General features: G+C 32.1%; 3 protein-coding genes across 6 annotated transcripts in view; 2 read left to right on the forward strand and 1 right to left on the reverse strand.

Annotated features, from left to right (window-relative positions):
- Window positions 1-2,073: 2,073 nt before the first annotated feature.
- LOC108338632 (metal tolerance protein C4) lies at window positions 2,074-9,009 on the forward strand. 2 transcript variants are annotated; one of them, XM_017575633.2, is made up of 13 exons: window positions 2,078-2,631; window positions 2,727-2,781; window positions 2,883-3,015; window positions 3,203-3,258; window positions 3,581-3,695; window positions 3,829-3,886; window positions 3,976-4,094; window positions 4,570-4,689; window positions 4,780-4,881; window positions 4,965-5,037; window positions 8,094-8,161; window positions 8,472-8,532; window positions 8,608-9,009. In XM_017575633.2, exons 1-13 carry the CDS (start codon window positions 2,433-2,435, stop codon window positions 8,727-8,729), a joined length of 1,281 nt encoding a protein of 426 aa, XP_017431122.1. In that variant the 5' UTR covers window positions 2,078-2,432; the 3' UTR covers window positions 8,730-9,009. The 2 variants fall into 2 exon arrangements, with proteins under 2 accessions (XP_017431123.1, XP_017431122.1); XM_017575634.2 differs by lacking the exon at window positions 8,608-9,009 and having other exon boundaries at window positions 2,074-2,631; window positions 8,371-8,509.
- Window positions 9,010-11,076: 2,067 nt separating this feature from the next.
- On the reverse strand, window positions 11,077-13,092 carry LOC108336285 (60S ribosomal protein L7-2). Its single transcript, XM_017572678.2, has 7 exons — window positions 12,943-13,092; window positions 12,649-12,827; window positions 12,438-12,535; window positions 12,294-12,351; window positions 11,698-11,777; window positions 11,516-11,618; window positions 11,077-11,440 (listed from the first exon to the last, which is right to left on the reverse strand). Exons 2-7 carry the CDS (start codon window positions 12,823-12,825, stop codon window positions 11,225-11,227), a joined length of 732 nt encoding a protein of 243 aa, XP_017428167.1. The 5' UTR covers window positions 12,826-12,827; window positions 12,943-13,092; the 3' UTR covers window positions 11,077-11,224.
- A 2,254-nt stretch (window positions 13,093-15,346) lies between these two features.
- Window positions 15,347-25,785, forward strand: part of LOC108338018 (calcium-transporting ATPase 9, plasma membrane-type) — a 29,860-nt gene continuing 19,421 nt past the window's right edge. Inside the window, exons 1-2 of one of the 3 annotated variants that reach the window (XM_052879973.1) lie at window positions 15,347-15,407; window positions 15,629-15,759. The gene's annotated coding sequence lies outside the window, so the exon portion shown is untranslated. The other 2 variants (XM_052879972.1, XM_052879971.1) reach the window with 2 other exon arrangements.

A 25,785-nucleotide genomic window follows, 5' to 3' on the forward strand; every position in this document is an offset into this window, starting at 1 on the left:
TATCTGTATAAAAAGAAAAGTAAATTACACTTTTGAATAGCTTGAATCTACTTTACTTTCAGAATTATATACCACTCCCTCCTAAGTAATTCTCAGTTCCTTTTAATCTGTTTCTGAAGAGTTCTAGGTGAAGTTTAAAGAATTTAATATGTTTTTATTACAATAAAGTAGTTGCGAACTTTGTTATTATTTATTTTGCTTCTACTCCATAGTAAATGCATAATATAATTAATGAAGAATTAGATTCAAATTTTAGACATCCAAAAATAACTGATAATTAAAAGTGTTTTAAAACCTTAAAAGTGGAATAAAAAAAGAGAAGTGCCATGATTTTAAATGTTTCAATACATACAAAATGGTTTATTGTCTCACTCTACTGTCTGTTGTTATTTGCTTTGTCAAATATTAGTTTTAAGTTTCTAATATAGATTTTGGAATATTACAAAATTAAATTATTTTGAGATTTATTTTCTTAAGTGTAGAAAATGGAAATGCAATGAGATATATACCCATGATTTAAAACGAGTTTAGCTTATGAGGCGTTTTAACTTAAATCTAAGTATAACGTAATTTTACGTTAATTTGGTTACTTTCGAGAAGAATAATTTAAGATTTTGAGTGAAGTTTTTAAGTGAATAGAAAAAATGTTTAAAAATTGAGCTTAACCAAAGAGTGAAAACTTATAAAGAAATTACTTGTGTATTTTTTACATGACTGTAGTTCTCTTAATGCAAAATTTTCCATGCTGATAAAACTACTGTTATATTGGTCTTTGGAGTTTATCGATCTCATTCTAAATTTAGCTGTTACTTTTACATTAATTCGGAAATTGATAAGTATTTTTGAAGCATGCTACTTAAAATTTCAAAATAAATTTACAGTGTTTTTGTATAAGGAACTTTAAAAGGATAATTAATTTTTTAGAAGATTTTAAATGTGTAATATGAAATATATTGATTGGATAAAAATTTTAAAAAATTAAAATTCTAAAATTTCATTAGTTATGGGATTACTTTAAATAGTTTTAAGGTTTACCTAAATAATAACAATTTAAAATTTATCTTATTTTTTAATTCATGTTCCTTTTTTCCAATTTTCTTCTTAACTCTGTTTTGTTTGAAGTATTATTGTTTTTATTATAATTGAGACATTGTCAAAATGATTATTATTTTCAATTGATCTGGATTAAGGATTTTTTAATTGGTGATAATAAAAGTTATCTTGTGATTTAAATTGTTATAATTCTTTTAATCAGTTTTATAAATCATTATTATTTTTTGTTTGTAATTAGTTAGTGTTTTCACCGTTAATATTGAAGATTTTTTTTTTTTTAGAATTTGTTTCTTCAATTCATTTGTGTTGTTCTCATTATTAATTTTTTCAATGTATGTAGTAATTTTTTAAAAGATTTAATTAGTAACTTAATATCTATATTTAATTATATAATTCATTTTGATTTTATATTTTATTAATTAAGTTTTAATAGTTTTAAATAAAAAGAATCTGGTTACTGATTAAATTAGCGTTAATGTAATTAAAAATGTGTCATATATATATATATATATATATATATATATATATATATATATATATATATATATATGACTTTAAAATTTGATACATGTCACATTTTAAAAACACCAATTTAGCATTAAAAAGGAAAAAAAACTCAATCCACTTTATTTTAAAAGTTAAAAATTGAAAAAAAAATCAAATTATTAATTAAATATCTTGATAAAATTAATATCATAAAATTACTTACATCAATGTCAACTTAAGTTACGTGATCAACTTTAACATGAAAGCAAGATCAATTGTGAGCATAATCCTAAAAAGTTATCAATATTAATATTTTTACTTTTTAATAATTATTGAATATTTCAATTATTTGTTATATTATTTACTGTATTTTATTCCATTAAAAACTATTAATTTTACTTTCTCCAATTCTAATAAAAATAAATAATATTGAGTAGATACGAAAATGTCATGTCAAAAGAAAAGATAAAACTAAAATAGTAATAGTAAGTAACTAAATTTAAGTACAGAAAAATTACATTGTTTTTGAATTCTCATAACCTAATGCACTACATTTTCCAAACCTTTCCCAAAAAAAACTTGTTAAGAAGAAAATACTGATTTGGGTAATGATGGTGTGTGCGTTTCAGAGTTGCAGCAGTAGTTGATGACAGAGAGAAGAAGAAGAGCTATTATTGGCGCATTAACGTTTTTGTTCCTTCTTCTTCTCCTTCACTTCACTGTGCTAATTCACTTCTCATTCACACGCAACGACACTGGATAAATCATACAGTAGCTTAAAGCCCTAGTTTCCTTTCATTTTCATTTTCATTTTCATTTTTTCATAACTCAGTTTTGAAATTCGATCGTCGTTTACTTCCACTGCGCTGGGTTCCATCAATAATTGTGAATTAATGCGAACATCATACAATCTCCTTCGCTCCCGCTTCCGCCGCTGCCACTACCACGCCGCCGCCTACCGTTCCCTCTCCGTCGTATTCGTGAAACCGGACCACCATCCGCCGCCTGTCGTTCCCTCATTTCCGCATCCTTCGAAACCAAAACAGTTTGTTCTTCTCGCCTTCAATGATCATCGCTTCCCCTGTCATCGCAGTATGTCTACATCTCTTGTCATTCTACTTTTCATACTTTCATTATCTTATCTTATATGGATTATTTCGTTCGTTCACTTTTTTCTGCTTTTCTAGGTTTCTTCACCAGAGCCAAGCCTGCTCAGAACATCGAATTCAACGACCGGCACAGGTTCCTTTGATTTGTTTAATTATTTTTATTTTAATTTAGTTTGTCACGATAATGCTTCCCTAATTTGGCTGCGCTTGATTCTGTTCGTTGTGTTACTGTAGTCAGCGAGCTGTTAAAACTGCATTGTGGTGTAACTTTCTTGTTTTTTCACTCAAGTTTGGAGTATGGTTAGCTTCCTCTAGTCATGTTATGTTAGCTGAAGTCGTCCACTCAGTTGCCGATTTTGCAAACCAGGTATATTTTATGTTATAAACTTAATTTTTGCTTATTTGTCTATGGATGATTATTAGAAAAACTTGTTCAATTTTTTTTTTCTTCATATTGAGAATTTTTTTGAAACATGGCTAAGGGAGTTCACATTGGAGTGTTTGATGCTTAAAAAAGCGACAATCTGATGTGTTCTTAATAACTTATTTTGTAGGCGCTACTTGCTTACGGTCTAAGTAGCTCAAGACGTGCACCAGATGCTATTCATCCGTGAGTTAAATACTGTTGATTATATTTGTCGCCAGTGGCTCCTAATTTGTTTGTTTTGTACTCAATAAGGAGATTATTTCTGATATTGAGTATGCATTGCCTTCACTTGCTCTATGATTTAGGAAGTATTGTGCATGTAATTGATGAAGTATATTGGTTAGGAGTTGGATATGGTTTCTGTGAACAGTCCTTCAATCACTAATTGTGCAAAATTTAACTAGACTCAAAATATAATAGTTTACTGTGCCATTCATTTGTATTTCGTGGGCATGGATTTGGAATTTTATCGGTGTGTTAATGTTTGTCTCCTCTATTCCTGTAGTTATGGCTATTCCAAGGAAAGATTTGTTTGGTCCTTGATATCTGCTGTCGGAATATTTTGTCTTGGTTCCGGGGCTACAGTTGTTAATGGAGTTCAGAACTTGTGGATTGCACAGGTATTTAGCCAAATTGGATATTTGAAATAAAAAATTCAACTTTCATTATACGTATTTGTCAGTTTGCTTGTTTTATTCTTCTGTGAATTCTCTCTGATTTAAGTTATTGACTTTTGTGGATTTTCTTTTTCAGCCCCCTGAGAATATGCATTATGCAGCTTTGGTTATATGTGGTTCATTTGTCATTGAAGGTACTGCTGTCTGCAATTCAATCTGGGTGAAGTCTATTCTCCTTTGTCTATTTTAGTCCTTTTCTTTTTCAATGGGCATTTTCTGTTAGGTGCTTCTCTTGTTGTTGCCATACAAGCTGTTAAGAAAGGTGCAGCCTCAGAGGGAATGAAATTAAGAGACTATATTTGGCGTGGCCATGATCCTACATCTGTAGCTGTGATGACAGAGGTGATAACTTGTTGCACTTACTCATATTTAGTTCCCAAGCATGTTCAGGTGTATTTGGTTTAACAAGAATGGCTGATGGATCTTGTTTTAAGGGAGGCAGGGCTAACTTTTAAAAATAAGATTTCGGGATAGATTGCATTGCTTTTTTCTTTACATATTTGGCTGCATTTGTGCTCAGAAACAGCTATTTTGAAACTTGGTATGTTTTTGTAGTTATTTATTAAATGGGACTTCAACTTTTATGCGCCCCAAGGGCCATGTTAAAGAGTATGTATCTTTGTTGTCTTTTTGCACCAGAAAAAGAAGCTGGAAGGAGCGACTTATATCTTGTATTCCTGAAAGGAGTTGCATATTTCTCTCTTTAATGGACTCTGGGATATGAATTTATGTTTATATTTAGTTTTTAAACCCCTCTATCAAGAAATTGAAATTTTGTCTGGTTTATAATTCTCATATATGGTGGCAAAATATGCAGGATGGTGCAGCGGTAGCTGGCCTTTTAATTGCTGGGGCATCATTGGTTGCAGTTAATGTTACTGGAAATGCCATTTATGATCCCATAGGTTCCATTGTAGTTGGCAACTTACTTGGAATGGTAAAAGGGGCTCAGATGTCAGCAAAAATACCCCAGGCATTTGGAGTGGTATCTGTTTTATTTTAATTCCATGCTGAATTAACCATGCAGGTAGCCATATTTCTTATCCAGAGAAACCGACATGCTTTGATTGGTAGAGCTATGGATGACCATGATATGGAGAAAGTACTTCATTTCTTGAAAAATGACCCGGTATAAGCTTTTTGCTAGTTTCTATTGGAATCACATAATAACTTCATATCATTCATTTCACTAAGTTAACTTTTGTGCTTCAGGTTGTGGATTCCCTCTATGATTGCAAAAGTGAAGTTATTGGACCTGGTTTCTTCAGATTTAAAGCAGAAATAGGTTACCTTTCTCAACTTTGTTGCTATTTTTTGTGGTTTAGGTTGTGGTTCTTGCATAAAAAAATAGTTGTGGGATATAATTCTAAAAATCCTATGTTTAAAATATGGCCCATTTGTTTGTGTTTTTTTGTAGAAAGCAAAAGGAACTTTTTTAATTGAATATGTTAAAATAATTATTACATTTATTTAACTTTGCAAAGAAAATTTACCGGGCATGGTCCGACTCGACAGCTATTGACATGAAGGCTATGTTTGGGTTGATGGAAAGGAGGTTAATGAAATATAGTGGCATTATGTTCCTTTATTTGAGTTGGTAAAATGACAATGGAATACAATAGAAATATAGTGGCATTATGTTCCTTATGGCCGAACGGCCTTACAAAATACTTCAGAATTTAAACTTTACAAAACGAACGGCTAGACCAAACGGTTCCAAAACTAGGCTTACACCGAACGGTTATACAAAATAAAATTAGTTCTAATGACCGAACGTTCCTATGGCTCAGCTTTAACTTCCACTCCTTCCAAAGTCTCTTCCAGCAAACACTCGTCCCCTTCTGCTCACATCCACAGGATGATCATTGCAACAGGAAGAATAACCGGAAAAACAACATGACAGACAGGAAAGTAGGGTAAGCTTATGTAATTTAATTAATTCAATAAAACATATATTTCACATAAATCTGATATAAATCAATAGGTCAATCATGCAACAACCAATCATATATTTCCATCCATAACCATAAAGTAATACATGCAATGACCGACCACTTTACTCTGACTGTCCGGACTGTATGAATTCTGTGTAGCTATGACGTTTGTGCACCTGAGTGATGTAGTAGCTGGGATGCACTCAATAGCTGTCACCCGAGATTAGTCCATTTCGCCCAAGTTCACCTTATGGACTAGGCCCGCTGTCATTCTCACACATGACTTACTCCTTTCTACTTGAGAATGAGTAATCACAGAATATCAGGATAAACGCCAGCTAAGCATAACCACATTCATACTCTACCATTCCAATAACCAACCATATGATATTCCTCCTTAGAATACTCTTTCATATCCATACTATTCCATTCATATCACATTTTAAATATCATCATACTTTATCATCAATACAATCAGACCGATCACTGAAAACCAGATCCCATCTTAGAAGCAAGACCGAACGAGAGACTACCTTTTAGACTAATCTAACCGAACACTTAGTGTAAGACCGAGCGGTCTTTCACTTATCCACAGAACAAGACCGAACGGTCCATACTAGGTAAGACTTATCAGAATCCTAACACTCATGATAATACGGAACGTTTAATCGCTACTCAACAATTTTGACCGAACGTCGTTACTAGACAGAACTCAAGAATTTAGGGAATACTATAGAACACCTACATGTAGACATGAACGAATACTAAAAGCTTTTAACCGAAACCTAAGAGCTAGGACCGAACACTACGAGCTTAGGACGAACACTCTTAGTTTCAAATACAAGTACATAATTGAGTATTATAACGAGACCGAACGCTTGATTTAAGACCGAGCACTACTGAGACCGAACGCATGGTTCAAAACCGAACGCTTGGTTCAAGACCGAGCGCTTGGATCAAGACCTCTAAAATTTCACAATAGATATAAGTTGTCAAACCCTAAAATACGAAAAGTACTTATTTATAAACTGTAAAATAACTATAGGATCAAAGACTTACGTTATATATAGAGTAACTTAGCCAGACTAACTATTAAAGGAAAATAGAAAACTTATTAATTGACCAAACTCTTAAATTTCACTTATACTCAATAGATAACCGATCGGTCGTTGACTGGAATTCTCTCTACAAAAGAGAATCTAGTCCAGACCGAATACCCAATAGAAACCGAACGGTCAAGACTGATTTTCGGAGACAATTACGGAGTGCTGCAGGTTGAAAATCAAACTCCATTCATATCCAGTTTGCACCATGTATAACCATCACTCACATACAGACAATCATACAACAACATTTATAATTCATCTCAACCAAATATATAAACAGAACATCAAACACCCAAGCCAACATTCAGCACAAAGAATCATAATTAAATTACAAGCTTCCCTTACTTCGAAACCCAGAAACTGCTATGCTTCTACAGTATTGCCTACACTGTCAGAACCTCTATACCTTCCTACAAACCTCTGCTCGGTGAAGAGGAACCCATCATAAAATCAAAGCCAGAAACTAGATTCAGAGGAGAGTTTGATGAATACATGCAAGCTGAACCGTGCTTGCATGTAACAGAAAAATACATAAATCCTAAAAGGATGAAGGGATTTAACTTACCACTTCCAAACAGCCACTTGATCGGTTTAAAAGAGAGAGCTTGACACCAAGATTATTTAGGTGCTGCTTGAATAACGATCGGAAGAAGAAAAAGATAAGAATTCTTAGAGAAAAGAAGAAGATTGTAGAGAGAAGGAAGAGAAAATGAAGAACTCAGAAGGTTGAAGATGAAGGGTGCATGCAGAAAAAGTGGCACGAAATTTGAAAGTTTGATTTTTATACCACCGTCAAAAACCGATCGGCCACTCTGCTGTCCATACCTGTCTTTCCCTTTCTGATTTTCACTAACACCTAGCTTCCACTCACACAGGGTTTTTAAGGGTTCTGACAGGGTTCAACGTATATATCCTGCTATTTATGTGCTCTCGATGTTTCTATTGTTATTATCAATTTGAATTAGTGCTAAGAAGTCAAAACTGCAGGATAAGATTACACTTTGATGGGGAAAAAAGCTTTTATGGTATAGTTTTTTCGAAAGCTACTCTTTATAATTTATGACAAAGGCATTAAAACTGCCAGAGGATTTTTTTTTCTTTACTTCCAAAACAAATTTAATTAAGTATTTATCTATTTATAATTAAAAAAGGTTGTTACTTTTTAAATTAATAGCACAAACAAACATAATTAAAATTGGAGATTTCTATATAATGAATTCAAATTTCATAAGCATGCCAATTCATTTAATAATAATAATAATTAAGAATGATGTTAAATCTGATCATTCTTGTTAAAACAGATTTTAATGGAGAGATGGTGGTGCAAAATTATCTTAAACGGACTGGACGTGGAGAGTGGGCAAGACAGGTAGATATGCTTTTATAATGATCATATAAAACCTCTGAGAATATACTACTATGTTCTGCTGCTTTTTATTACATGCTAGCAAAACAGGAATGCATTTGCTCTTTAGCCTACATGGAAAGAAAACTATCCTAGGGCATTAGTTCACATTTAAAACAATTATGTATTCTGGCTCTTTGGGCATGACTAGTTAGGTTACCTCCCCCTTTCAGCTGTCTGAATCTTTCAACAACAGTTCTATCGTGCGGCTTCCCTGTCGTTGTGTGGTTTATAATCTTTAGATAAGTTTCATAACAGCCAAGTTTATTGACAGTTTCGTGAAGCTGCAAAGAAGAAGGATGACACTGCCCTGATGAATATTATGTCAAATTATGGTATGCACCAGTAAACTTGATGTCTATAGTCTTACTAATAAGTAATTGCATGCTTACAGTTGTAAGATGTGACAGGTGAGGAAGTAGTTACAGCTTTAGGAAGTGAAGTAGATAGGTTAGAGAAGGAGATCCAGAACCTTGTGCCTGGTATTCGGCATGTTGATATCGAGGCCCACAATCCTCCAACAGAGATTTAATAAATTCGACACCCTATTCTTATTCATCTATATCATCAAAGCATTTATGAAAAATTGTTTTTACTCTATCAAGTCTCGTTAGTTCGGAAGGACGTTCGAAGCTGTTACATGCCTCAAGTTGGACAACTATTGATAATTAGTGCACAAGTACTCATGTTTTCCTCTTCGCCGAGAGGTGACATCTGAGCAACCTCTGGTGTGAAAAACCATAAGGCATGTAATATATATTAAACAATGCTATGTTCAATGAGTAAGTAGAAACGGCAACTTTTTTATGTTCCGCAGTTCCTGTCACTCGCAGCAAGTATCATAGTTCATAAGTAATTGAGGTATTATATTAACGCATTCTTTAATATATTATTTTTGACCCTATATTATTAGTTGAAATTTATTCTGGCTTACAAAATCATAATCATATATGCTACTGTTTAATCAATTAGTGTTATATGGTAAGTCTTTAGTTAATTAAGAATGTAGAAAGAAAGATGGTGGACAAAGTTGCTTGAAATTTCATTTGAAGGTTAGCATAGCCTTTGCCTTAGCAGACAACCATGAGTTTTCCTGTTAATACATCGAGGTATGGTGATGATCATTCTGGTAGCTTGACACTTGGCTGGCCTGGTAAGAGTAGTTTAGTATGAAATTAGTATTTTGCTTGCTTAAGATAAATACAAAAGAATAGAATACAACTGTCGTCCCGATAGCACGTGTTCAGGTCCAAACTGAACGGTCTTTGATGTATCTCTTGGTTATGAGAAATTATTAGGCAGTTCACGACCATTATCGATTTATGGTCTCAATCAATCAACCTTTATTATGGACTACTGTAGTGGTGAAAGATGATAATCATGCCTGCCCCTAATGAGCATGGAATGTTTCTAAATACTACCATAACTTCATAAATTAACACACTAGAAACCTAGAGATTTTTTTGGTTGAACTGTTGACCATTTAGAGCGTGATAGACAAAACTAACTATAAGATAACTAGAAGTTGAAAATTTACATGTTAGTTCACAAGATATGCTTATATAAAATGACAAGACTGAATTATTACGAGACCGACACGATAACAAAGAAATAAATTTCTGAATAATCTATAAGGTCCAACTTAAGGTGAACCAGAGTTTTTAAAACTTCTTACTATCTTTACGAAAATAATGTCCCTAAAACCCTAGAATGTACAAAAAATAATTTTAGAAAGAATAAAACAGAATTTGCAAATTTGGACATTAAAGCTATTCTGTTAGTCAGATCAGACAGCCATTCTTTACATGCAAGTCACAGGAAGACCAACGAATAAACCCAACTCTACATGTTCACATCGTCACTCTCTGCATAATTACTATCAAATGCTCTTAACAACTCATAATTACTCTTAACGTACGGTAGCAAAATCGCAGTTTACAACTTCCATTTTTCTACTATTACCTATCAAATGCTCGGGTGCTTTCACTGATTTTGTTTTTTTCTAGATTGCACTTGAGGCTATACACTGTTATAATCACTAGTCATTTTCTGTTAGGGCTCAGATTATTCTAGGATTCCAAAAACATTTGAACAAGGTTTTATCAATAATTGTTAGAGTCATCATCTTAGGATACCAAGATGCTTAATGTCATACACCGATTTTGATGTCATCATCGCCCAGGCATCATAATAAAACTTAACACAATAAAAAATAAAGTCTTCAAAATATCAATTACTAACATCAAGATTAACAACAAAATATCAAAATATTAGTAAGCAATTTACTACAAAGTCTAAATGTTTTCAACTTGTCAACATTTAGTGATAAAAGATTTTAGATAACATGTTAATACATTCATCTCTGCATTTACAAGTAACCAGATAATTCTCACCTCTTAGGTATCACACTACGGGGAAAATTTAAGGGACAACTAGTTCTTATTTAACACAAACACCGGGCAATGATAAAACTAAAATCCTCGCACAATTATTAATAATTAAAATTTCCAATCCGCTGTAAATAAAATAAGAAAAACTACTCCCTAGAAGTTGTCATTCAAAACTTGACGTTACATAATGACCGATTAACAATCATTTCAAATTACAATAAATAACGCAAAAAAGAGAATACCAAGAAAAAATTAAAAGGTCCAGCAAAATAAAAAACCGTCAAAAAGAACTAATCATCGTTGAGTACGTGTATTTCAAATTAAACTTGAATTACGAGTATACCCTACTAAAAATATTCAGAATGAGGAGCTCATCTATAGTATCTCAAATTCAAAGTCGTTCTTTCATAGATATCGCAGAACAGAAATCTCTAGTGAGCATGTGCATATATGAATTGCAATATTTTAAATTAAAAATACCAAGCATACTTAAAAAACGAAAAACATTCAAACTTATAAAAAGATTTTCCAAAGTCATAAATGTGCTATTCTCAAAATTTCAGATACGAAAATTGTCTTGATCTAAGCCAACAATAAAATAGTGATTCAACTAGTCAAGATTGAACGATGCCACAGCTCAATTCATTCTCCTGATTAGCTCATTGATGTAATTCTCCCGGTTTCCAGCATCACCTCCCTCAACATAGTGGTTTCTCTTCTTCTTCAAACCACCCAAAGGAGCCTTCAGTTTAAATGGCCACAGGAAGTTGTTAGCCTCCTTAAAGTGAGGTCCAACTGTTATGATCTCGTGGATTAGATCCTCAGCTGAAATGATTCCATATTTGCCCAGTGCCTGTCATCCAAACAAGTCAGCACCAAGTAATTAATTAATACAAATTACTAACGACGAAATCGTAAATTAACACACCTGCTCAATGATGGCGTTGTCAGTTAGAGCAGTCCTCCGCTTGTTAAGCTTTCCATACCCTCTCTTGTAAATAAGTTCCTTCACACTCTTAAGATTTGGGTATCTACAACAAAAGAAGAAGTCCCTTCAATTGGTACAAAAGCAATCTCAATATTCAAAGTATAAAAAGGTAATCCGCATACCCATAAGTCACATAAGGTTCAACTCTGTGCAGCATGTTCATGGTGGCTTTGTTAACCTTGAGAAATACACCATTGAAGATCTGTTTCACATTAAGCTAAATATCAGTATCAACCAATTTAAAAAATATAAAAATGAGAATGAAGATATGAGGCATAAGTAATTGAGAACGCTCTATTTTGGGTCATATATAATTCATGTAGCAACAGGTTTGGATTAACAAACAAACAACAAAAAACACCTGAGGTACCACAATTTAAATGACGAGTTTTCTGGCCCTCAAAAGAAAATAACTTCACGATAATCCGATATTGAATCAAGCAAAATATCATACAACTACCAAATTCCAATGTTCAAATATAAAACCTTTGTTTGGGGAACACAATAAATTTGCAAAAATAAACAATTTCCATAAATACAACTAATTTCAATTGCTCTAGGTCACTTGTCCAAGAAAACAAACCTGAAAACCTCTATGCTAAAATATCATACCACCAGTATTAAGTTTAAGTAAGAAACAAAGCAGCAAGGCATGGAAAAGAACAAAACATCAAGCATACATAGATGCAATATGTAATTACAAATACACAAATAATACCTGTCTCAATCGCAACAGCTGCAGGATCTTCCTTGACTTGGGGTCCATCGCATTGATACTGAAAAATGCAATTACATACATTAGACCGACCTAAACATTCTAAAATATTAGATAAAAATAATAATAAAAACAAAAAATACACACCCACGAATGCGAATGATAAACAAGAGCTTAGCCTCTGGATCCACATAAAATCCACCTTTCAGTTTTGCCTCACGCTTCAACCGAATCAAATCCTTCTCCTGTTAAAAACGACCGCAAACACAACATGTCAAAACCAAAGCAGAACAAAAATCAAAACGCAATAATCCAAAAAAAAATACATCAAAGTCGAGAGAAGATCAGCTGAGTGTACCTGCTGATCGTACTCCTTTGCGTACTGTTGGGCTCTGTTATAGATAAGCTTGCGGCTCTCGGCTCTCTTTTTTTTCTCAGCTTCGAGCGTTTGCTTCTTTGCCAAAGCCCATTCCTCCTCCCTCTTACGCTTCTTCAGAACGGACTCTGGAACAATTGTCTTGGCTTCTTCACCCATCTCTGTTATTTACAAAGCGAAATAGAACATATGAGACTAAAATTTGTAAAACAACTAAGTCATGTATATGGAAGAATCAACAATGGAAGATCGAAAACGGAATGTGAACCAAGGTACCTCAGATTTCGCTCTGTGACTGCGAATTAGGGTTTTCTCCGAGAGGCTGACAACTATGAAAAATGAGAAGAAGTAGGGTTTTGTAGTAGTTCAGTCCTGGGCTTCTCACATGAAAATGAGTCTACTGTTGGGTCAGGGCCGAAATCCTTTAGACACCCCAATAGGCCCAAACATCTGTTTTTTATTTTTGTCCTTGAGGCTTTTTTTTCTTATTATTTTTTTAATACATGTTCTAAATAGCTAGTTTTCTTATTTTTCAATTCCGTTATTTATTTTAAATTTTGTATCCTCCTAGTTTTAAAAATATTCAATTTATTATCTACATTTATTTACCAATGTGTTTATTATACGAAAAATATGTATACTTCTTTATGAACTACTTTTTATATATTTGTAATCAAATAATATCATTTAGTAAACATAAATAATTTTGTTATTTTATGAAAATATAAATTGATAAAACTCCCAACGTAAAAAAAAACTTATATTTGAAGAATTAATTTTTATTTTTATTTCTAGCAATCTAAAATAATTTTTATTTAATTCAATCTTTCCTATTTGTATGCTAAGTTAAATTTTATTAGTAGGCAATAGGTAATAGGAATTTTCTTTTTGGTGTTCACATTTGCCTTCAGTTTTATTTTTTGAATAAAAGGTTTTTAATTAATTTTTTTTTATCAATTTTACCGTTTAAGTGATTGTTTATTTAAATTTTAACCGTTTTTTTCCATTTTACTATCTTTCTTAAACTAAACTATTCTTTAATTGAACAATTACTTATAAAATAAATAAAAAATAGTTTCAATAAAATTATAAAAAATATTTATATTTAATTTATAGTTATAATAGTAATAACAATAATAATTTATTATTTTTTATTATCATATAAAAAAAAACTCACATACGCAACATGTGTTTTCATTAGTCTGATTATAATAATTCTATTTCCTTTAACAACAAAATTTTTATTTTCTAAAAAGTATATTTAACCATATTTGTTGATGTACATATTTCATTTTCAATTTTATCCTTTAAGTATTTTCTTAAATGAAAATAATTATTTTATCAGTTTTATTTTTTAAGTGACTTTTATATTTTTTAGTTTAACTGATTTTCTTTTTAAATTGAACTGTTTTTCTTTTTAAATTTAACTGTTTTTCTTTTTAAATTTAAGTATTATTTGAAACCAAAATAACTATTTATAATAAAAGAGTAATCTACAAAAAAAAATACAAAATAATAAAATTGTAAAGTTTATTTAAATTTATTTGTATAATTATAATGATAATGTATATTTTTATTATCATAAAAAAATAAACACTGTCACATGTGTTTTCACAAATCTATATATAAACAAATTATATCTTTATATGTTAGTTTTTTTAACTATTCATTTACAATTTAAGAAGTGAATATTTAATATTTAATACAAAACAAAATAAAATATTGGAATAAAAAAATTAATAAAAGGTTTTAATTGAAAAAAAAATTATATTCCTAAGTTTTAAACCTGGAAGAGTTTCTTTTATAATTTTAACACAATAAAAATAAAATAATATATACACAGGATATTGACTGATGATGGACTTAAAAATCCTCACTGGAAGTATTATATTTATGGGCAAACCCAACATAAAAAAACCAACATATAAAAAGGGTTAGAGGGTTACTCCCTACACCATCCCACTTTTCTCCCTGCACTACCATATTTTTTTTAAATTTCAAAACTATCCTTTATATATTAAAATATCTTACACTCCTATCTCTTTTCTTTAACGGATGTCAACATCTGTTGAAGAAAAAATTCTTTAACATATGTGCCACATCCGTTAATGGATGTACCACATCCGTTGAGTTTTTTTTTTTTTTAGTTTTTTAATTTATTGTATTTTAAATTAATATATAAATATTATTTAATTTTTTTAAAATTATTACTTAATTATTTATAAATTAATTTTATTTTATTTAATAAAATAATTATTATTAATTTTAATTTATATATTAATATTTAAATAATAAATAAAATACTTTTTAAAAATTTATTAAACGGATGTGATTAATCCATTGAAGTTTTTTTTTTTAAATAAAAATAATAAAACTAAAATATAAAATATGTAAACGGATGTTGACAAAGGTGAAATGAATATTGACATCCGTTTTATAAAATAACAAATTAAATATGGGTGGTGCAGGGAGCGGTTGATGATGGTAGAGGAAACAACTCTCAGACGGTTAATAAGATCATAAATAATTCAAGTACAATGAATAAAGATTTTAAAAAAAATTAATAATTATGTTTTTTAAAATAAAAATATAAATTATTGTAGCAGAATTAATAATAGAGAACATAACAAAAACATGTTTGGTGAATATTAGTGTACCTCCACTACCACCATATATGTTAGGAAGTTTCCAGGAAATTTCCTGCACCTTCTTCCAAACCTCACAAGTCTTCTGTCTATCAGGTCAATCTTCTTATCTTTCTTTTTCATTTTCATTTTCCATGAAAGCAATCTTGTCACCTTCTTCACACTTCATAAGCTGATTTAATGGGAATGGGATCTAAATCTTCTCTGCAGATTTCACATCCATTGTTGAATCTGCTTTCATGCACAACAGTACATCATCTTCTTTCTCTTCTGCATCATACACTTTCTTACTATTTTCTTTCCTGTTATCGTTTTAGATGTTCTTCAACACATTTTCCTTTACAGCAGAATCATCAGTTTCCCATGCCAAGACAGTGATAATATATACACAGAAGGTGTATATGAACTCCTTGTCTTATCCAGATTCATCATCATTCTCACTCATCGGGTAATTAACTGTTTTAGAATTTCAACATCTATATTTGTTTTTTGCTTTGGTAGATTCTGTATATATTATAAGCAATGTTAGGTCCTAGTTTCGTAAGCCTTTCTAAAATGTGTAGGAATAGGAATACAGAACTCACAGTTAGAAGATTAAAGTAGTGAATTATAGAGAGAGAGAAACAAAAATAGTTATCTAAAGTAAATAGAATTATGACTTAATATTCTTTAATTTAATTTAAATAAGAGTTTAGATTAGTTAACAATAATGGGTATATTGAATTTTTCTCTTGAGAAAATAACATTTGATTAATGTGAGACATGAAATGTGTGTATCACTAATATTATATAGAGAGAGAGAGGGAGAGAGATATTAATTATAATTCAATTTTCTCTTTTCTTCTCATACAAGATATATTGAAAATAAATAAATATGGAAGAGATCATAACAGGACATAAATAAGAATATCCTGCATTTATCACACTTCACATTAAAATATAATATAGCGTTTGACTCTAAAAGTTGAGTGTAATCTGCATTGAAACAAGTGAAGAAATCACATTTAATTTTTTTAAATTTAGGTATATCACAAAGAAAAATGGAATTTAAGTTGTTATTTAAAATAAATTCTGAGTGTAAGTTATGTTAAAATGAAATTTAAGTTGTTATTTAAAATTAAAAAAAATTAAAATGATAAAATTATATTGAAATAAAATGGGTTTGGTAGAAATTAAGTTTAAATATATTGTGAGTGATTAGTTTAAATACAAATATTATTGTTATTATTATTATTAATTGTGAGTTATTATTTAAAATGATAAAATTAAAATTCACAAAATTATATTAAACATGGACCCATGAAAGTTCATCCCAAACAAATAAGTTCTCCACCTCCTTTTATTTCCTATGTTACAAATACGTCATCCCAAACAAACATAACCTAAGAGTATATTTGGAATATCACTTGATAAAAAAAACACGAAAAATATGTCATGAATGTGAAAAATATGGTCACAGAAACTAGTGCAGTAAAGGGAAACAACTTCAGTTATTTTTGTCCATAGACATCGGTTTCTCAACCGAGACATATATAGTCGAAGTAAAAAGTATTTCCCTTTTTGTCTCGGTTGTGAACCGAGTTAGTATCTCGTACTCTACTGCCTCGGTTGGGACCTGAATCGAGGTAGTAAAGTGGTTTTTACTTTTTTTTTCTGGCCATACTTTGTTCAGCTTATTGTCATAAGAAACTAGTTCAAGGCAAATTCTTCCTACCCGGTGACCTTGAGCACAAACACGTCCATGATAGCTTGCTATTTGGTCCTCTCCAAGAACCCACTTGGCAATAACTCTAATGGGTCTACATCTTTTTCTCCACCGAGATAACCTGCGTTGGCCTCACCGCTTGGCGCTCTCATAACCCACAAGAACTTGTGCTTGCTCAATTCCAAACCATGTGTCAACTCGTTCATTTGCTCTTATGAGAGTGTTCCACCACTCCCGAAACAAACATACAAAACCAAACCATCTTGTTGCTTCTCCAACCATGATAGACACTCCAACCCTATTGTACAACCAGCTGTAACTGTCCCATGTCCCACTTTGAACAATTGGTCTAACAGGATACAAAGAAGGGTAACCCCTTTCCCCATCTTTGAATGCTTTGATCGGACCTGTTCCCAGTAAAAAAAAATCAAAAATAGTTTGCAATTTACCATTTTGTTTCAATCCTATGCTTGCGCATAGAGATCCCTACCATGAAAGGGCACACACCTTGGTACTGTGATGGGGTGGGGCAGATCCTTGTGGAGCATGGGGAAGTAGAAGTGCGTCCAGAGAGTGGTTACAAAGAACCCAAATCACCAAAAACCACAACCTCATGCGAGCACATAGAACCTAAAAATCCTCAAACGAAACCCTCGCTACCAAACGCAAAAGCCCTCGCCGCACCACCGCCACACCATCATCGCGCCCTTGTCGCTCCATCGCCGCCGCCAACGAAGGCGAGATCATGCTTGAGTTGCGCCTCCCACAGTGTCGCCAAGCCCTAAATCGAATCGCCAACGCCGTTGTTGCCACCTCCACGAGCAGGGACCGTCGGCCGCGTCGGCCGCCCTTCCCTACGCGAAACCGCGTCTGAACCTGAAAAGAAAGAAGGGAAGAAGATAACCCAAAGATGAACCCAAAATGGAAAAGAAGAAGAAGAAAAACGGCCCATGCGCCACCACGAGCCACCATGAACGTCGTCTGGTCGCGCCATCTCCACTCTGTTGTCTCCTCCACCCCGAGTCTACTGCCCTTGCACGAGCTAGAGATAACATCCGCGAGAAGAAGAAGAACCAATAATGAAGGCCAAGGGTTTTGAAAATGAAATCTGATTACCCCTTTCGGACCAAAAGTAGACTAACACTAGAAAATTACATAACCTTTCTGGACAGGTATACTGCCTCGAGTCCCTAGTGAATCGAGGCAATAGAACATGATTCAAAAAGCTGGTCAAATAAGCAGGAATTTCTCAGGGTGTTAGGCATCGATTGGGGTTTCAACCGATGTCATATTGCGTATATGCCTCGGTCCCCTTGAACCGAGTCAGAAAAGTTAGCTTAAACTACGAAAATGTCACCGCTTTTTTATAGGTTTCAGTTGTGCCTCAACTGAAGCCTATTGTGCGATTTCAAATCCACTTATTTTACTAGTGAGGACTTAAAAAAAATATTGTTTATATGGATAATATATAGTTTATGTATGTGATATATATAGAAAAAAAATCTTAATTCAGGAAATTTGGTAAGTTTAAATGTTTGTTATATATATAAATATATATTACATGTTAGTGGAAAACGGCAAGTGCATTTATAGTAAGTAATAAATGTTGTTCTATCTTAAGGGACTTGTACAATACTAAACAACTTTTACACGTTATAACTCAATTAGACCACAAAGCTTAAAAAAACACAAAAGAAATTATTTTCGTATTTTTATCAAACAGTTGTTGTGCAACAATAAATTTAAAATAAAGAATTTACAATTGTCAAAACTATATTTCATTTACGTCATTCTCATGTATTACAAAATATCTTAATTTCACATTCAAATCAAAATAAACTAATAAAATTATTCAAACCATATTCGTAGTGACTTTGAGCCTATGATAACTCATCGAGTTTTAAAAAATCCAAACATCTCATAAATAAAGAAAGAGAGAGAAATTTATCGAATGAATTGCACTCCTTCGTATACGTCCATTGATGAGAAGTTGGAGAAAGCTTGAACCCAATTCCAACTAGTACTATCAAAATGGGTTGTAACCCGCGAGCCAATCCGCAGGTTTGAGTTAGGGTTAGGTTTGAAAAAATGTAATTTTTTTATGCAGGCTAGTTTTCAATCCGGCTCATGGGTTGAACCCGTGGTGAATTGGGTTGCCTCACAAACCCACCTAATTTAATTTAATTATTTATTATTTTGTGTTTCAATATTATTAGTTAACATGTTTTTATTACATTGTAGATAGTGATAAAGAAGATGTTTGAAGAGACAAAAATATTATAGATTTATCTATTCAAGACTCTAATATTATAAATGGATAAGTGATATAAAAATTATCAATATTCAAAACTTATTTGTTTACTTTTTGTACATTTTTTTGGATTACGCTTAAATTGTATGATACTTTTTTTTGAATTGTTTTTTGAGTTTAACATCATTTTAGTGTGACGTTTATTTAGATTTGAATTAAAAAAAATTATAATTTTTTTATTTAAAAATAACTTATAATTAAATGAGCTAATGAGTCAACCCGTTTAACCCACCAACCCGTGGTGGGTCGGACTAGGTTTAAATTTTTTTTCAGCTCACTAATAAGTGAGTTGGGTTAGGTTGACTCACTAAGTGACCAACCCGTGGTGAGCCGGATCGGGTCGAGCCGGATTACCCATTTTTGACAGCTCTAATTCCAACAATGATGAATAAAAATGCAATGAAAATTCATAGGGAGTTTATCTATTCACTATTTCTTGAAGCTCAATCTCTCTCCCTTAGATGGAACCATATAGCCAAGGAAACCATGAACCAAAATAGAAGAGCTTTGCTCCACCTATGAGTAAATATTTCATAGTAGCATTATTAAACTGTACATCTTTCTCGATATATCCATATAGTAGATAGGAACATAAACTTAAACATTCTAGAGTACAAAGATAATTATTAAATTGTTAGTGTCACATAAAAACATTCCTCCTATAGTAGTCGTTAATATGAATAAGAGAAACTCTGCTATAGTCATTTTGTACATTTAAAAGTTCTAATTCCTTGAATTCTCAATAAACAACAATGCATTAAGTTCAAGAGTCTTAAGTTACTAATGAATCATGTTTTATCCATAGATACAAACTCCATTAGGTATTCAATTTCAATGATAGGTTCAAAAGACACTTTCAAACACCTCGAAAACCAATAATTAAACTATGGATGATCAAGTCATAACAAACATTAAGCATAAAGATCAAATACTAACTTTGAAATAGAAAAGCATATGCATTAACATAACAAAATACACAATATTGTGTTTATTACATCTAATCTAACAAATAGGGCTAGCTCTCCATGCTGGAGAATCGAGGGTTTACAAATTGAAGTGATAAGGAAGAAATTAAAAACAAAGAGAGATGCACGTCCTTCCTTAAGGTTCTTTGTTTTTACTCCATGCTCCAATCACACTTCCCAACATCCTAAAAAATCCAAGGACCCCTCTCAATCGCTTTATAAATGTGGTGTTCAGCCCCATGCAGTTTGACATCACTTTCCAATTAAAGCACTAAGCATGATCCTAATGGCGCCCAACAAGGATATTTGCTTCAAATAAATATTTTCTAGTCCAAAACACGCTCCCATGAGTTTTTGCTTGTTTTCCTCCACTTGAATTGATACTTATTCATTTATTTCACACATTCAAACAAAGATATTAGAGATAAAATAAACATAAAACAAATAAAATACAAAACACACTAAACTTAAGGATGAAACAATATTAAAACTACGAAAAAGTTGATTTAGTAATGACAATAGTCACACAAAAGTTGATAAAAGTGGACATTATTAGTTCATATGCTTTCACTGAATCCCAAATTAATGTGCACATTCTTACACAAGTATTTAAAGATAAAAAACTGACAACTTAAGAGCATAGGCATAAAGTGTTTAAGATTTTATCAATTAATTATAACTTGTACAAAACTCCAAAAATTATGTTTTTACATTCAAAATAAAGATAATAAGTTTAAGAACACAAAGTAAAAGGAATAAACTCAATTGACTAACTATAGAAAAAGTTATACACCAAATAAGAAATAAAAGTCAAAGTTGTCAACTACCTAACTTACAAGAACCTTACGTAATGAGAAAAGTAAAGAATTGTGTATCTAAAACTAACTATTGAAGTTTAAACTCAATATGACATTAACAAAGTAGGAATCCCACTTTTCCTCAGATAAATCAAAGTAGGAAAACTTAAATTTTATTAACACCATCCACTTTTCACAACATTAATATCAATATCTTAAACATGAAATAGTATTATTTTTAACTTTTATTAACTTCCATTAATTTAAATAACTTTTCCCAATGCTAAAACTCCATATCTCAACAAATTAAGTTATTCCCAACTAAAAACTTAGTACAAAGTGTCCAAACAAAACAAAGTTTCACTATATAATGTATTAGGCTCAGAGAATTACTTCGATCATGACGACCTCTATCAACTAGTAAAAAATTATTTTATAAGATAAATAAATACTTATTTTAAATTGAAATTTAAGATGTTTCTTAACTCTTCAATTTCAGTATAGTGATTAAATTTTGAAATACATTAAAATTGAGAAAAAGTAGTTAAAAAAAAATAGATAAGGAGAAATGTGATAGTGCGAGTTTCCCGTGATTAACAATGTTCAAGAGAAATAGTAATGACTGATTTGCGAATAAATTCGTGTTCGTTTCCCGTGATTTGAGACGATGAAATTGGAGGGATTTGCGAGATACATGGATTTTCAAATCTTCGCTCAAGTGCTAAGATTTGCGATGATTTCAATTAAAATGTCATGTTTGTCCTCCTTCATTTGTGAAATACCATGTATAAAATAACATGCACAAGAAGAATGATGGGTGAAGACGAAGATAGCAGTGGTTGAAGAGGGAAGAATGAAATTAATTTTAGCATGGTGTATTTGGTTATAGAAGATGAGTATTCGGTTCCCCTTCAACAAGGAAAATTGAACGCTGGTGTATTCGATTCCAAGTTTGGGTATTCGGTCCCCCTTGGTGTGCGTATTCGGTTTCGCACCTGGTGTAACTCCCTCCCCTTCCTCGTCCTGCACTTGCTTAATGAAACACCACCACAATGCTGTCTGGTTTCACGATCGCACTCATGGACGAGTTCCTTACGCTAGCAGTGAAACATGGTGCATCTCGTGTGCAAAGAGAACTGGTAAACCCACCCAAAAAAAGACCACAACGATACACATCACACCCTTTATATCCTTTCTTTCTCTCTCAACACAACTGGTTTTTCCTCTCCACAGCCACTTTCCTAAGCACGCGATATTTTTATTTTCTCTCTCTATCTCTATTTCCTCAGTGCAACAACAACACTACTGCTGTCATAGGGATCGAGGCTGCAGTATCTGACTGACGATCACATTGATGAGAAGCGAAATTTGAGCTGTCGATTTCGTGTTCAAGTTTTAGATTTGTAAGGATGAAGTCTTGGTCAGTTGATAAGTGGAGGGACTACTTTGTGTCTGCGAATTTGGATATTTTTGAGATAATTGAAAACGCCATAATCGTGGCGGCTACGGATTGTCCAAAGGAGTTTAGAGTGAGGAGGGATGCGATTATAGAGAGGTTGTTCTGTTTCAGGTTGACTCGCTGTGCGGGTTGTGACCGTGTGGAGTTGGCTGCAAGGGGAGTTGGTAAAGAGAGTGATGATTAAGGCTGCAAAAATGGGGTTGAAAGAAATAGGGTTGAGTTCGCAGGAGCGAACAAAGAGAGCAAGGTCAATGAAGGTGGATATGAGGACGTAAAGATTGATAATTATAGGCTTAATACCCTATTTTGTCCCCAGTTTCGCTCGCAAATGTCAAATTAGTCAATCCTTTAAAAAATGCGTCAATTACGTCCTCACTTAATAAAATTTGCATCAATGAAATCCCTTCCATTAAATCCGTACAAACGACGTTAATTATTTTGTATCAAGATAATTAACGCCGTTTGTACGGATTTAACGGAAGGGATTTAATTGATGCAAATTTTATTAAGTGAGGACGTAATTGACGCATGTTTTAAAAGATGGACTAATTTGACATTTTCGAGCGAAACTGGTGACAAAATAGGGTATTAAGCCATAATTATTACAAAAAATATTAAATTTAAAACTAATTTGATTTTACTAAATTATAATTTTTTTACATTTTTAAAATTAATTTTAATAATTAACATTTTATTTGTCACATCAATCAAATTCTACATTAATTCTCACCAATTTTATTTTCAAATTCAATCTCATTTATCTCCAAATCTACTTAAATAAACAATACAAAAATTATCATCAGATCTAACGAATCACTATTGTCCAAATCATCTCCTCCAATAAGCAGGAAGGATGGAGTTTCCATATTTGTTTTCTAATCCTTAGCACTATATTGTATTATTGTATTATATTATTAAAATTTTGACTGTTACCGACAATGTCTTGTTTTACCACTACTCCAGGATGATTATTAAAAAATAAAAAATTTAAAACAGCACGAAGTTTAATAAAGAAAAAGAAGGAAAAATTGACAGTGAAATTTCATCAAATCAGCTATAACTTAATTTTTTAGGAAACTGTAAACATAATTTATTCTTTATCCCTTGTTTATTTAGGAGAAACAAACTCAGGAATGTATTGTTTTTTAATAGAAACTTAATGAAAAAAAAGTGTCTAAACTTTAATATTTGAAAATTTTTCCTCAGTTTTTATTTAACAAAAATAACACATCCTTTAATTCAAATAAAGCATAAATTCACATGTATGATAAAACAAAATAAAAATATGAAATAAAGATGTGTTTTTATTTTGTGAAAAAAATGCAAATAAAAATAAAAACTCAAAAATTAAGTGATTAGTAGTTTATAAGCTAATTACAAATTTATTTGGCTACCTTATAAATTAGTTAGTTTGACCAACATAAAAATATTTTATATTTTAAAGTAGTTTATTTTAAAGGTTTTTAACTTGCAAACTACTTGTAATTTATTTAATTCTCTTTCCTACTATTTTCTTAATATTTATAAAATTAATTTTAATTTTTATGTAATTCAAATTAAAAAAGTCATCATTACAAATTAAAGTTAATATTTTTTATTTATTACACACAATGAAAACTATAATAAAAAAAATTAATTTGGTTTGAAAACTAAAAAAATATAAATTTAAAAAACATAAATAAAAATTTAATTTGATTAATATTTTTTACATCAATTTATTTAAATAAAATTATTTCTCCAAAAAAATATAATTTCTAAAACATAACTAAAAATATTAAAAAGTTTAATAAAAATTTAACTATTTAAAAAATCTAAAACTATAATTATATAATAATAATATACTTTTGTTTATAAATAACTTTTATTTATTCTATAAAACTTATATAAATATATCTTTTATGTCCTTTCATTTATTAATTAGTTTAATAACTAATTTATCAAATTATTTTAATCCAAATTTATGATCAACCGGCTAATTTTACCGAAACATATCCTTAATGTCTTTAATTGTAAGTATGAAGTTTCTGATTTTCTTAACTCATTTGTTTTATTAGTGTATTTGTTTCGATGTACATTTTCCTGTGTGTCTCTGTTGCTCCTGGATGTCTGGGATGCTTGCATTTCTTCAACTGTTGTCCTTCGTATTCACCAAAGGAGGGGGAGGTACCTGCAAAGATACTCCGACGTTCAAGTCAGATATGAGTTATGGAGCTGAAGCTCAGAAGAGAGTAATTGGATACTGCTCTGAAGTATTATTCAGGATCTCTATAGCATAAAGAGAACGTACCTGGACTTGGGTCCTGTCACTGTATTTATAAAGAATAAAAATAACCACCTTACCTAAAAGTGTGGTTAGTGGCTTTGACTGATATTTTAACTGTCTAAAATATCTAAGATATTTATGTTATTACATAAATATCCTTACTACATAACATGCCCCCCAAGTCCGAGTTAACCGTTGACGTGGTAACTATAGGACTTATGATTTTGAGGGAGGCTGTCTTTGCTGTAATTAGAGAGCGTGTTCCTGGTCATTGCTCATATGTGGATTGAACGTGACCGAGTGGTTGAATTTGATGGACAAAAAGGAGGCGAAGCCAAACGGCAAAAAGCTGGAGCAAGTGAGGCCGAACGTAAGGATACGTATGACCGAGCGGTAGAGGCCGAGTGGCATGTGAGGCCGATCATGAGGACGCTCTTTGACAATTGAATGTTGAGCGTTGAGGCCGAACGACTGACTGAGTGGATGCTTGCTGACAATTGAATGTCGAGCGTTGAAGCCGAACGACTGACTGAGTGGACGTTCGTTGATAATCGAATGTCGAGCGTTGAGGCCGAACGACTGACCGAGTGGACGCTCGTTGACAATTGAATGCCGAGCGTTGAGGCCGAACGACTGACTAAGTGGACGCTCGCTGACAATTGAATGTCGAGCGTTGAAGCCGAACGACTGACTGAGTGGACGCTCGCTGACAATTGAATGTCGAGCGTTGAAGCCGAACGACTGACTGAGTGGACGCTCGCTGACAATTGAATGTCGAGCGTTGAGGCCGAACGACTGACTAAGTGGACGCTCGTTGATAATCGAATGTCGAGCGTTGAGGCCGAACGACTGACTAAGTGGACGCTCGCTGACAATTGAATGTCGAGCGTTGAAGCCCAACGACTGACTAAGTGGACGCTCGTTGATAATCGAATGCCGAGCGTTGGGGCCGAACGACTGACTAAGTGGACGCT

The sequence above is a fragment of the Vigna angularis genome, chromosome 7, assembly GCF_016808095.1.
Source record: "Vigna angularis cultivar LongXiaoDou No.4 chromosome 7, ASM1680809v1, whole genome shotgun sequence".
Taxonomy (NCBI): domain Eukaryota; kingdom Viridiplantae; phylum Streptophyta; class Magnoliopsida; order Fabales; family Fabaceae; genus Vigna; species Vigna angularis.